The sequence below is a fragment of the Lissotriton vulgaris genome, chromosome 11 (genome assembly GCF_964263255.1).
Source record: "Lissotriton vulgaris chromosome 11, aLisVul1.2, whole genome shotgun sequence".
Classification (NCBI taxonomy): Eukaryota; Metazoa; Chordata; class Amphibia; order Caudata; family Salamandridae; genus Lissotriton; species Lissotriton vulgaris.
The window spans coordinates 55,163,758-55,176,735 of NC_141699.1; the positions used below are offsets into that span (position 1 = coordinate 55,163,758).

The 12,978-nt window shown below is 40.2% G+C and overlaps 1 protein-coding gene across 1 annotated transcript; it reads right to left on the minus strand.

The window, feature by feature from the left end:
* Positions 1 to 732: 732 nt before the first annotated feature.
* On the minus strand, positions 733 to 10,574 carry LOC147678947 (G2/M phase-specific E3 ubiquitin-protein ligase-like). The gene is made up of 6 exons (XM_086942443.1): positions 10,424 to 10,574; positions 9,612 to 9,646; positions 7,382 to 7,537; positions 6,207 to 6,379; positions 1,950 to 2,164; positions 733 to 938 (listed from the first exon to the last, which is right to left on the minus strand). The coding sequence occupies exons 1-6, from the start codon at positions 10,572 to 10,574 to the stop codon at positions 733 to 735; spliced, it is 936 nt and encodes a 311-aa protein (XP_086798569.1).
* Positions 10,575 to 12,978: the final 2,404 nt, after the last annotated feature.

Here is a 12,978-nt window from a genome sequence, read left to right on the forward strand (position 1 = left end):
GTTATTTTTCATAAGCAAAGGAAATCTATGAGTTACATGATCAGTTACTGCTTTGAAGGCCAATAGATGGCTTTCGAGTTTACATACCCTCCCACTACCTCACTGAGAAGCCTGGAACTGCTTGCCATTGCTACAACTGGGAGTGAAGTGTTAAAGAGATTGTACATAGCCTAGTTTGCACAGCCAAAGGTTCACTGTAGCCTTTTACCTCAGAGGTAAATTACCACAGGCCTCAGGCCCAGTAGCCCCTGCTTGCCCAGTGGCCACCCAAACAGGGTCTAACACAAGACACACTAAAAAGATGAAACCAAGAACTCAGCCAATCTGAAGAACTTCTATTTATTGTCAACCAATGTAGTTTTATTGGTAAAGATGGTTTAGAAAAAAACTTTATTAATTATTGCAAAAACAAACATTGACAAAGTTTCAGGAAAAATATTTTTTTCAATACATTTTCTAATTTGCCATGATGAATACAGGAAGGGGAAGAAATGTGCTATTATCAAGGCACAGAGACCTGCCCTGTGGCTATGAGGTGATTTCACAGAAGTCCAATGCCCTTGCATTTCATATGCTGCCACAAGACTCTCACCTTCCACGACAACAGCATGATCAATCCTTTGTATCCATAACTACTTTGTCATATATGTATACATTATACCCCTCATTTCAATACGATCATTAGACTCGTCCAAACCCTGGAGAATTCAGTATCCCAAAGTCCATGTTTTTTTAAAATTCTTCATAGGAAATTAAAAGGGGGAGGCACAACACATTTCCACAGGTGTTTGCCTCTGGGAACATAGACATTTCGACTTGGCCATCGCATGCATGCAGAAAGTCTATTGATGGCTGAGGATTAAAGCCAAATGGTGGAACTGTGTTAGCGCCAGTCACAAAACACAGAATGTCCTTTAAATTGGATTCACATGCAAGCTCTAAAAGAAAAACGAAATATTTGTCAAACTAGTAAAATTGTGATTACTGCAACGATTGTGATTTTTTTTTTCATCTGCTAAATGAATACTTCAGTAATGGTTGATATGTGAATAATAAAACCCCTGCCAATTTGCTGTGCTTCATTTCACAAAAAAAAGTCCTCAAATCAATATTATCTGTTGTTAACAACAGATAACACTGAGATCTGGTGTGAGAGTATGTTACCATTTCCACTTTCCTGCTCGCCTTACTCTCCCTTTATTAGAAGTCTTCCCATTGTTCAACATGGAGTAAGCATAGGTATTCCATGCAGCTAGACCTGCATCTGACACTCTCTCTTGAGTCTTCACACACACAAACCACTGTTTAGACAAACCACTGAGACAAGCCAAAAAGCTTCTCTTAACCTCATGCGCGCTAGCGGAATTCCGCTCGCACGCTGAGATTTTTTAAATTGCATGTTACGTGACGAGCTGGGCTGGTCATCAGCGTGCGAGGAGGCTACGCCATGACGAGCCCAGCTCGTCATCAGCGTGGAAGGGGTTAAAGGCTTTGGGCTGGAGGTAACTGTAATCTCCCCTGTGAAAAGGCTTAACTCGGTCAGAGACCCACACAGCAGACCCAACCATGCTCTATATTGATTGTTATTACTTTTCCTTGATGCAGTACATGAAGCTTCATTCTAATGGGGTAGCTAACATTTTACCGCCAGGACACTACAATTAAGTTTGAACAACATTAATAATAGACATATCGTGCAAAATGAAGATTGAAATAAAGCAGGCATAGACTTTACAGTTTTGGATGCATTATCCTTTTGTTCTTATTATAGATTTTACTCGGTACAAATAAAACGGGTTGGTCTGTTCCTCCTTAACTCTCTTTCTCTACAGTATATCTCTGTAGTCTTCGACACCATGTTTCCCATTTTAGGCTGGTTTAAATTATAGTTTCAACTGATGTGTCTCATCAATAGTTGAACTGTAACATAATGAAACAATTGAACTTGCCTTCACAATCTTGGAGGTAATCTCTCCAGTAACCAATGATGTGCTCTTCCTGTAAACGATGGTTACTGCCAGATGAACTGAATTGAATGTTAAACATTCCATTTATGATATCAGTGGTTATTTTGTGTTCCACCCAAATGAATGCCTCTTCAAAAAGCTGTTTATGAATTTCCATGGCCTGAAGTACTCCCAGAGTTTTTAACCCCTCCTTTAATCTGCAAAAAAGAATAAACGGAAATAACAAAATTTTGGTCAAATTATAATGTAAAAGTTATTACAAAATTAAGGTATGTCTATGAAACATCTAAAAATCCTTCAGTGCCCTATGTTCGAGCTTCACTCTAAATAGAAATATTTGAAGCTAGCGGTTGGAGAGCACTTACAATGGCAAATTCTCTTTCTCCTGTGGTCTTGTGAGGATTTCCTAGCAGCAAGGTAGCACATGACCTGCAGCTTTTCTTTAAAAGAAAGTAAGCAAATCCAGCATGCACATTAGTAAAGGACAAACTGTTGATTTTCAGATCTTTTTGGCAGCCAATTTTCGACTTCAAACTGTGGAGCCTTTGGAGTGTGTGAATAGGACCTTAGAAACTATGCTTGGACTTTTAGCAAGGCCTGGCCAACCCTGCATAATACAATGTTATTTTATGCATTAGATGAAAGACCACCTGGTTTACAGTCATAAAATGTTGAAACATCTTATATTGATTCAGTATTTTTTAAGTGACGCCTACAATGCACTGCTATAAAATATCAAATTTGTATGGCGTCACAAACCCATTTTAGGAATTTTTACTGAATATTTTAATCCCTGGCCTTCGTTCTGCTGAGAAGTGATAGTTAGTCACCCTGTCTACTGCTGGAAGGGGGGATAAGTAGAAAATACACTAGCTGCAGGCTGCCTATGTCTGACCCTGTTAAGATGGCGCACTGTGGCTGAGTAATGTAGAGGGCTCTCTGAGGCAGTCTTCACGGGAGAGCCTGTTGATCATTAAAGGCGCTTGGTGGATTGAGGGGACTGATATTTAACATGGCTGGGATCAGCAGTGACCCGAATTGGCTGAGCATAGATAGTGTGATGAGGCAAGACAGCATGGCGCAGTGATTGCTCTGAATTAAATCTAAACATTTGTTCCTGCCTGATGCTCCACTGTAAAGAGAACGTACTGATTTAAATGAGGATATCAGCTTCAGGTGCTGGAGCAAGGGTTTCCCCGTAAACACAAGTGCAGACTGGGGTACGTTTTGTACACTGAACTCCCTGAGATTGTCGGACCAACAGAGGATAGCTAATCAGTTCAGAGTTAACACAGCGGTATTCAAATATAGAACCTCTTGCCAACTAATAGAGCAATTAAGGAGCTTAAAATGCACAAGGCCCCTGGGGCGAACTGCATTACAAGTGATTTCTTGAAGACACACCCACCGGTGTTGGTACCAGACTTCACAACCTTATTTAATAGTATCCCGCAAAATAGCAAACTTTCAATAACAATTAGTGAAGCCCTAGTTACAGTAACACCTAAACCAGAGAAATTTCACCAGCTCTGCTTCCTTAGACTGACACTCTTGTTAAATCTTGATGTTAAATTTTGCTCTGGAATTCCTGCAGTAAAGCTGAATAGCTCTGTTTCACAGCACAGTCAGGATTTGTCTAATTAAGACAGACATATGATAACAGCTGGTGGAAAAGGTCAACATAAATAAGATCCTGGTCATATAGTGGCCTTGGACACGAGAAAGCTTTCGACTGGGTGGACTAGGTCTTCCTCATTAGGACTATAGAGAGGTTTGGTCCCAGATTTATAGCATTGGTTTGGCTGAATTGCAATAATCCTATGTCCCAAATCCTAGCGAATTGCAGAAGAAAGAGAGGGTAACAATGGGTCGAGACAAGGCAGGGCTACCCACTCTCACTGCTTCTTTATGCTCTAAGCATAGAACCCTGGGAAGCATATTAGGGCCGACAAGGAGGTCGGAAGCATAACCTTTGGGCAGGAGATTCATAAAGCATTCTTGTCCGCTGATTATGTCCTCTAATCATTTACTGATCCCTCAAGATTTTCCCTTGAATTCAACACCTTCTTACTCGCTTTGAGGGAGTATAAGGCTTCATTGTAAACATAGCAAAGTCAATAATTTTCAGGCTTACACTATCTTGGGGCAAGGTTGAGGAACTAGCACTAAACACCCAGTACCAATGGAGAAATAAGGCAGGCACATACCTGTGTGTTATATGAACTCCTAAGATTGAGGACCTTTACAAAGCTAACTTTCCACCACTTCTTCAGGTTATATGAGAGGACTGTTGGAGGTGGTCCTCTCTGTAGCTATCTTCATTGTGGAGGCTCAATCCAATTAAGATAAACTTAGTTACTCTAGTTCTCTATCTTTTCCAGGCACTTGCTATAATGGTCTACAGGAAACTGTTGGCATCCCTTAATCATTCGAACAGTTGTTTTATTGGGCTGGCAGACGGGCTACACTCTGATAAACAGGCATAAATATACATAACTACCGAACAATGTGGGCAACTTGCCCTACCAGGACTTGCCCTTATACCACAGGGTAGGTCAAATGAGGGCGATAGTAAAGTGGTTGCTCTGACAAGCACAGATGCAGAGAAGCATTGGCCACATATGAAAAGGCTGGTGATAGGATGCTACATTTGGGACCTGTTCTGGAATTCAAAATATGATCAACCCTTGAATGCATACTTAAGCACCCTCACAAAGGCAACGTTCATAGTCTAGACATGGTTATTAAGAAATCTGCATTGACAACATTCCCCTCTACACCCACGCCATTGATTTGAATACATCATTTAAACCTTCAATAGATCCAGGTCCCTTTATTAACCTGTAGGAGGGAGGGGCTGCCATTCTATCTGTTAGGTTTCAGGGGAAAGAGATACTTTTACTGTTGGAGCCTGCAATAGAAAATTCTTGTAAATGTACAAGATACACTCAATGATCAAATTGGTCTCTCCAAACCTGAACAAATAAGCAGCTTCCAGAGATTTAAAGATCTCCTTTCAGTTGAGAAGTTTGTGCAGGAGGGCCTAGGGTTAGGATCACCTTTCTAAATATTATACTACTCACCTCGGTCCGAACTCTTAGTCTGCCTCTGCAAGAATTTTAAGATAACATTGAAGGCCTTAGTTAGATGGTACTGCCCTGGTCTACGCAATGGCGCAATTCCCAAACAGTCTTGCACACGCCAGCAGGAAGGGAAGCTCATTATAAGGTGATATTTGATTGAGATCTATATTCTACTCAGTTTGAAAAATAGGGCAACACTCTTTGTTGGCAGTTTGTGGATTCTTATGAGGCTTTAAACACATATGGTGGTAAAGTCCTTCTGTCCCCCCTTTCTGTAAATCATTACAGAATTTAAAGTGATACTTGGATATACCAGGTTTTGCTTTGTAACTATGCTGTAACTTGTTAAAATATGAAACAATTGCTGATAAATTGAATATGTGTAATTGTTTGGGGCCAGATAAAACAACACTGGCGGCAAATCTGAATGAAGTTGACCCTCCACCAGTCTTAATGTGATATCTCAGACTATTCGGACAACTGTGAGACTGTTCAATGTCCTGGTGGATACATTTAGAAACGTTGAGGAAATGTGTGGCCTGCTGATCAAGTTTTTATTCACGGGGCTGCCGTTACTTTTCTATCCCATACACATGCAAGCCCTGAATCTGTTACATTTTTAGAACTCCATTTGGGCTGCCAAGACTTGAATATGAGAAGTCCAATACCTCTGATGCTCTGCTTTGTATGCTGATGCCCATTGTGACCATGAAAAGAAAATAGTTGTTGGATAATATTTATTGCAATTTCTGCTTGGGGAAGTTGGAGAGGTGGGAAGGCCTTTCTTTTTTTTATTTCTTCCTGTTTGTTTTCTTTGTTTTGATTTGTGTTGCGTGGGCTGAACCTATGGGATTGTTGGGATTCCTGTAATTTTTATTAGCCTTCTATTTATGCCCTCTGGAGGAAGGACTGCACAAGTTGTATTGTAAAATGTCAATAAAAAACTGAAACAAAGTAAATGTAAAATATATTTGAAACCCATGATGTGCTTGATTTCACAATCTGTCTTTGGGACATTTCTGACAGTGTGAATATGTATGATGCCATTAGGATGGACAGTCATTTATAGTAATTACTTTTTAAAATGGACATGCATGTATTGCAAAGTCAAAAGGATATTGATTTATAGTGCATATGCATATAAATATCACTGTACCTAACCAGTGAAGGAACAGTCCTCCCCACAATGTACCAATTGATGATATCTTCCAATAGTTCTTTTTTGTCATTCAGAGATTTACATGGACGGAAGCAACCTGCCACACTTAGAATTGTGCTGTGTTTTTGAATCAATCCTTGGAGAGTTTCAAGAGACGAAGCATCCTCAATCTATGGAAAAATTAAGATTGTGATATTTTTATTAAATAGTAACAACAAATATTTTCACTGTAACAAAAAAAACCAATAACTAAACCTTAATGGCCATCTGCTAAATAAACATATTTGTTCAGTAAGTTGAATGTTTACAAAAGTTTAACAATCAATGGACTAAAACAGCATCAACTGCTACTGTAGTTAATGCTACTACTGTAGTTTTACACTAGCATCTCTCTCTCGCTGAATGGAACACCAACAGGGAAAGAGCGCAAGAGAATTATACAAAGATGAATAGCACAATGGCCTAATGTACCTGATTGTGTTTGGCAGTAGGTTTTCTTTTAGTTTAATTGCAAAAATCCACACTGAGTGTATTAATCCAGAATACAGATATATAGGTCCTCTCCCATATCACATTGTTTGCAGAAACTCGGTCAGGAAGGCCTCTTCTATTATGTTATTAGTCATTGTTGAAAACTGTAGCAATTCCAGAGAAGTCTCATGGGGCAACTGCAAGTGGTAGATGGTATGACTCTAGTTATGTGCCTGAAACTTTGTCTTCTTGTAATGTGAAGACTCTAACATATCAAGAACATATCACATACTTTTGATTTGGTGGTATCATCAAGAAATATAGATCAACATCGGGTTAACAGTAGGACGTTCTTGATTGATCACTGATGCAAGAATGTGGATTTGTGTATGGCATTTGAGAGAGTAGCAAATACGTAGAGGTTGCCCTGGAAACTTTAAAACAGTGTGGAGGACGGAGAATAGACATTCAGGATTGACCCCATTCCATATCAAATAGATGAGTGTCATTTCTTTTCATATTCGTTTCTAGTACGTATGGCAATTATACATAAATCTAAGGTGCATGAATAACTATTAACCACAAAATTAAACGCAAATGATTTGCATGTTTTTGACTAATAGACCCTCAACTATGTGAAAACAAAATAATAAAAATTGATAAAGATTCATCAGCACAAATGTTTACTATCTATTGCTTACCTCTTGCAACATGTCTCGTGTATCCGGATCTACCACATCTACCAAACTGCAAATCACATTTTTTGCATCAGAAACTAAACATTGATACAAAATAGGCGACACAAAATTTGGAGCAGGCCCCCCGTGAACTAGGGAAACGGCCATCATTTTGCATACCTTAAACAAGAAAAAATAAATTAAATGTATTGTGTTATGCTTATCTATAAAACATTATTATATCTCTCTGAAACTAAATTTATTGCATAAAATCTAGAAAACATATTATCAAAGAATACACAGCCTGATTCACGAAGGTACTTACGTGCAGTAAGTCTAGCATGCAGAGTTTCGGCATTTGTGGCGGATCCTTTTCACACAAGGGTGTTTAATCACTGTACTTGGGACATAGTCTCCGTACTCGGTACAGAATCTCCACACTGCAGTTCAAGACTCCACACTCTTAACAGTAACTAAATAAATAAGGACCCTAAATATATTTTTGAAAGAACAGATGCCTACACTATGGCAAACAACCTCCACCAATGGATCGCCAACTGAACAAACACACTCGCTCCCCTCCAGAAGACTACAAGACGACACAACAAGAAAGCAAACTGGTTCACCACAGCACTCCAAGAATCCAAGCATGCCTGCTGTCGACTGGAAAAAACATGGAGAAACAGCAAAACTCCGGAAACACACATCCCCTACAAAACAGTCACCATGGCATACCACCAACTCATCAAATCCACAAAGAAGAATTTCCTCAAAGACAGAATACTCTCCAACACCCACAACTCCAATGTATGTAAATGTATGTATAGGCATTTATATAGCGCACTACTTACCCGTAGGGTCCCAAGGCGCTTCGACCGCTGCGAAACCCTTCCTGGCTTCCCTGAGAGATGGTCCCTTAATGGGTATCTCCAGGGTGAGACCAGGCATCCCCGGCGGTCTGGTGGGGCCGTTAGTGAGGATGAGGCAAGCTAATGCCCAGAGTTGCCGAGTGTGATCGCTGATCAGAGTGGGCACCGAGGCGAGAGAATTATCGGGTCCGCTGACCCTGGTCCAGAAACCTGCCGCGCCGGGAATCGAACCCTGGTCCCGGGCCATCCTCTGCTCTCGGGTCTGCCGCCTCTAACCAGTGAGCCACACTAGGACCTCTTCTCCATCATACAGGAATTTGCCAAACCCAACAGCGAAATAACTGATGCCTTTCACTCCCAAGACCTCTGCAACAGACTCAGGTCCTTCTTTCACCTCAAGATCAAGACGCTCTATTACAACTTGGACGACCAAGACCTCTGCACGACCTCAACCCCCATCCCCAGCGATGTCACCCAACAGACCCCTGCCCGCCACACATCTTACACATGGCTGCCACAGCCATCGCATCCGAGCTACATTGAACCATCAACTGCTCCATTGTGACCGTCACATTCCCCGACAACTGGAAGCGCACCTAAGTCAACCCCCTCCAAATTTAATCCTTGCAGAACCGGCGGACCGCAAGAACTTCAGGCCCATCTTGCTGCTTCCTTTCACAGCGAAGGTCATCGGAAAGGCCATCAGCACCCAGCTAACAAACTTCATTGTAACCAACAACATCCTAGATATCTCCCATTCCGGATTCCGCAGCAACCACAGCACCCAGACCACCCTCCTTGCCGCCACGGATGACATCTGCACACTCCTTGACCAAGGCCAAACGGAAGCCCACATCTACCTGGACCTATCAGCGGCCTTTGACTCTGTCTCCCACTGCACACTAGCCACCAGACTCCACAACACCAGCATCCAAGGAAAAGCCTTAGACTGGATTGGCTCATTCCTCATGGACAGAACACTGAAAATAAGACTTCTTTCTTTCCTTTCACAACCGACAGAGACCAGATGCGGAGTACCCCAAGGATCCGGCCTCAGCCCCACCATCTTCAAAGTCTACATGGCGCCCCTCGCAGGCATCACCAGAAACCATGGGTTCAACATCGTCCCTCTACGCATTCGACACCCAACCCATCCTCTCCCTCACTAAGGAACCCGACATCACCAGGCACAACTTCCAATAAGGGTTGAAAGCTGACACAGTTAAATTCCTTGGAGGATGATTGTTGGGGACATGTGTTAATAACCCAGATTAAATGTCTCCACCTCGTGCTTATATATGTAGTACAAGATTAAAAGGTACAACTCATTCCTGCCCAAAGATATTCACAACATGGTGTTTAACCAGGAATATAATATTATATACCATTTTTGGACCTTCTAGATGTTTCTTTCTTTTAGCTGCAACATATTCCGAACTTTACCATTAATAAGGTGCTGTACCCAAAAAGTTCTGCTTTCGCAAACCTCCTAGAAGATGTCTTGATGGGCTCCAGTGGAGGAAAGAGTCTATCCTGAGAACTTGTTTTTTAAAAAAATCTGCATTTACAATGGACTGGAATTTCTATGCACAACAAAAACTCCTACCTTTATGACTCGACCAGTGTCTCAAGTCCCATGTATCAAACTAATTCACGCAGTGGGTTATTGCCTTTGATATACGGGCCTATGTTTCCAAATATGCAGGATGCATCTGTACAGTTTGGCTGATTAATTCATACACACTGCTGCACCAGAGCATCAACTAAGATGACCTAATGCTGAATCTCTAAAGTTAGCCATTGTTTGAAGTACTTGTCACAGGAATTTTCTCTAAATTGATAACAGTAACTACTGCAGGAAAACCTTAGCCCCTCATTTAATGCAAAGCAAACATAAAATATATAATGGAGTACATGCTAGCAAGGTTGTTTTTCAAGCTGCAAGGGATATATTCAGTGGGTGGAATTGAAATCAGTCTGCTCTTGCTGCATAAATGAATAGTATAGTTCAGAATTCCCTTCACTATTCCACTTTTAGTTAAAATTCATTGAGAATGCCTGATTAGTGGTATCAAACAAACTTTGAAGACGTCAGTAAGTAATATAATATAAACATTATTTACACTTTAAATAATTCATCTTTCCCTCTAGAATTTGAGCAGTTTAGAAAGGTTGGAATATAATAAATGTAAGGTACCTTGGGCATCACAACTGAGTGTCTTCCTGTTTTCGGGTCCCTCAAAGAGTTTGCTATGCTGTAAATGATGCATTAACAATCGCAAAAATTCCCGTGTTGGGCCGCCAAAATCAACAGCTCCTTCAGAGTTACCAGAGGAATCAGTAAACATGACAGGTATACGGTTGGTTGCTTTATAGGTTTTGCGAAGGAACGCACGACGTGCTCCATCCCAAATGTTTTGCCGATTTATGTTGAACTTGCATGTCTTTTCAGAGTCAATTTGTAAAGCAAGGTTTGATAGTAGATCCTTCAACGCCATATCATCGCTCTCACTGAAATACAGGTAATAAAGCTAAGCTATCAAATGTATTAGTTAAAAATTAAACGTATAAATCAGAATTAAAACTTATAAAATTACCTTTCGTGCGCCTCATTTTGTTCAGAAATATTGCTATTTGAGGTATCAAACTCTTCATCGTCAGGAATCTGCGCATTATCAACCAACAGTTCAGTGTAACATCTAAAACAGTAAGAATATTGTCAACTATTAATATGTTAAAACAAACAATCAAAGTATCATCCTATGCCTTCCTGTTACAACTCACCTTTATACATGACTTATAGGGCAACATGTATAAAAATTTGCCAATTGCGATTCACTGTGAATCAGAATTTGGAAATCGCTATTCCTAATGTATGGACGTCTTTTGAGTTTAATAACTGATTTGTAGTGGGTTCAGGTAGGTCACAATTTGCAACCCATTAGGTATCGTAGCCATCACAGGGATGGTGGCCTGTTGGGGTCAGCAGACAACCATGTCTGTGATTGCATTTAAATAAAGAAACTATTGTTTTTTTCTAAATGCAGCCCATTTTCCTTAAAGGAAACCATGATGAGTTTAAAAAAGAAATAAATGAAACTTGGAAGTTTCAGTTTTTAAGAGCAGGCCAGTGTCCCCTTGAATATTGTTCAACCATTCTCAGAGGTGAAGTGGTCTCTTGGGGACCTCTTCACATTTGTGAATGGGTTACCAATTGGTTGTAAATTGATAATGTTTTTGCCACCGTATTTCAGTCGCAAAACATTTGTACATACCTTTCCAATTTTGTGTTAGGAAGGGATGCCCTCCTCATGCCCCTTTCTAATACAGAATCACAGAACCCAAATTGAGATTCCATAAAAGTGTTTTTGCTGATGCAAATGGCCTGATGCTGTGAATAGGGACATTTGCGAATACATGTACATGTTCCTAGGTTTGGATTACTAACGTTTTACCAAATTAAGCAACAATCATCACTAGAGAACTCATCTAATTTGTGCACACAAGGTATGATCATGTAACCAAACTGAGTATTTTTAATGATTAATTATGCTTAATTGTGTAAGCCAATTACTTTAGACTTGTAGAAATCGCCATTCTTGTTTTTGCCCTACACATTATTTAGCATAGTAGTGCAGATTACAATTGCACCAGCATTGCATTTTAATAGACAGAAGATGGGTTAGTGGTAGTATATAGTTAAGATCCATACAATATGTTAAACAAGAACAAACTACTGGCTCCATGCCACACACCAAGGGTGTTACAGTTCGGAAGTACATACCTGTGGTACTCCATATTGACTACTAGGCCGGTAGACGTTTAGTTTTACATCTTTTAAATTAAGAATGTTGTCATTCTGTCTGCATGCTAAGATGCCATGGCCACCACACTACAGTATGTCATACAACTACTGCTTGGGATTGTACATTTTACATTGTTGTAGTCCTGCATCATTTACGTGACTGCTGACATACCATTACCTGCCTTGATATACTATTTTCTCTTTAAAAAGTAATTGACAACTTCAGATGCATTGTACATTAACTGCATGATCCAATAGCCTTACATCACGGGAAAGAGCTGGGAAAACACTTCTTCATGGTCCTGCATTACTGGGCTGCTCGTGACAAAACTTGCAAGACAATAGCTTTTTTTATGAAAGCCAAATACTTTCAAAATGATATAACAATATTGAAAAAACAAGCAAATCTCAATTGAGTATCTGGGTTGAGAAAAGCAGTACCGATAATGGTCATCAAATCCTTCGCTAATGAGAGTGGGAGAGGGCGATATCTGAAATGTATGTTCTTCCGAAGTGTTAGCAGAAATTGGATTTGCTGTAATGTTGCAGACTTTCAATGGATCTGAACTACTCAGGTACTCTGTTTCAGCAGAATTATTGCTGAAGTTTCTTCACTTTCCAGCCACATCACCATGTCCGTTTTTTCATCTATGCCTTTATCCTATAAAAACATCAATGGCACATCACATGAATCTTGATGAAGATATACAAGAAATGTTAGCAATCAAACAATTTACAAATAGCCAGTGTGTAGTACCCAGGCATGAACTACTCCTTCAGTACCGCATCTGACAAGCATTTCCACTGTTCACTGGTAGCTGACCATAGACAAACACTACTCCTATAAGGTGGTTTAAACTGTTTACCAGATCATCCATAGCACAACTCTATGTTTACCAAATGTTAATTCCGACATTACATATGTAATAGAACTCTCAGCTCAAGGC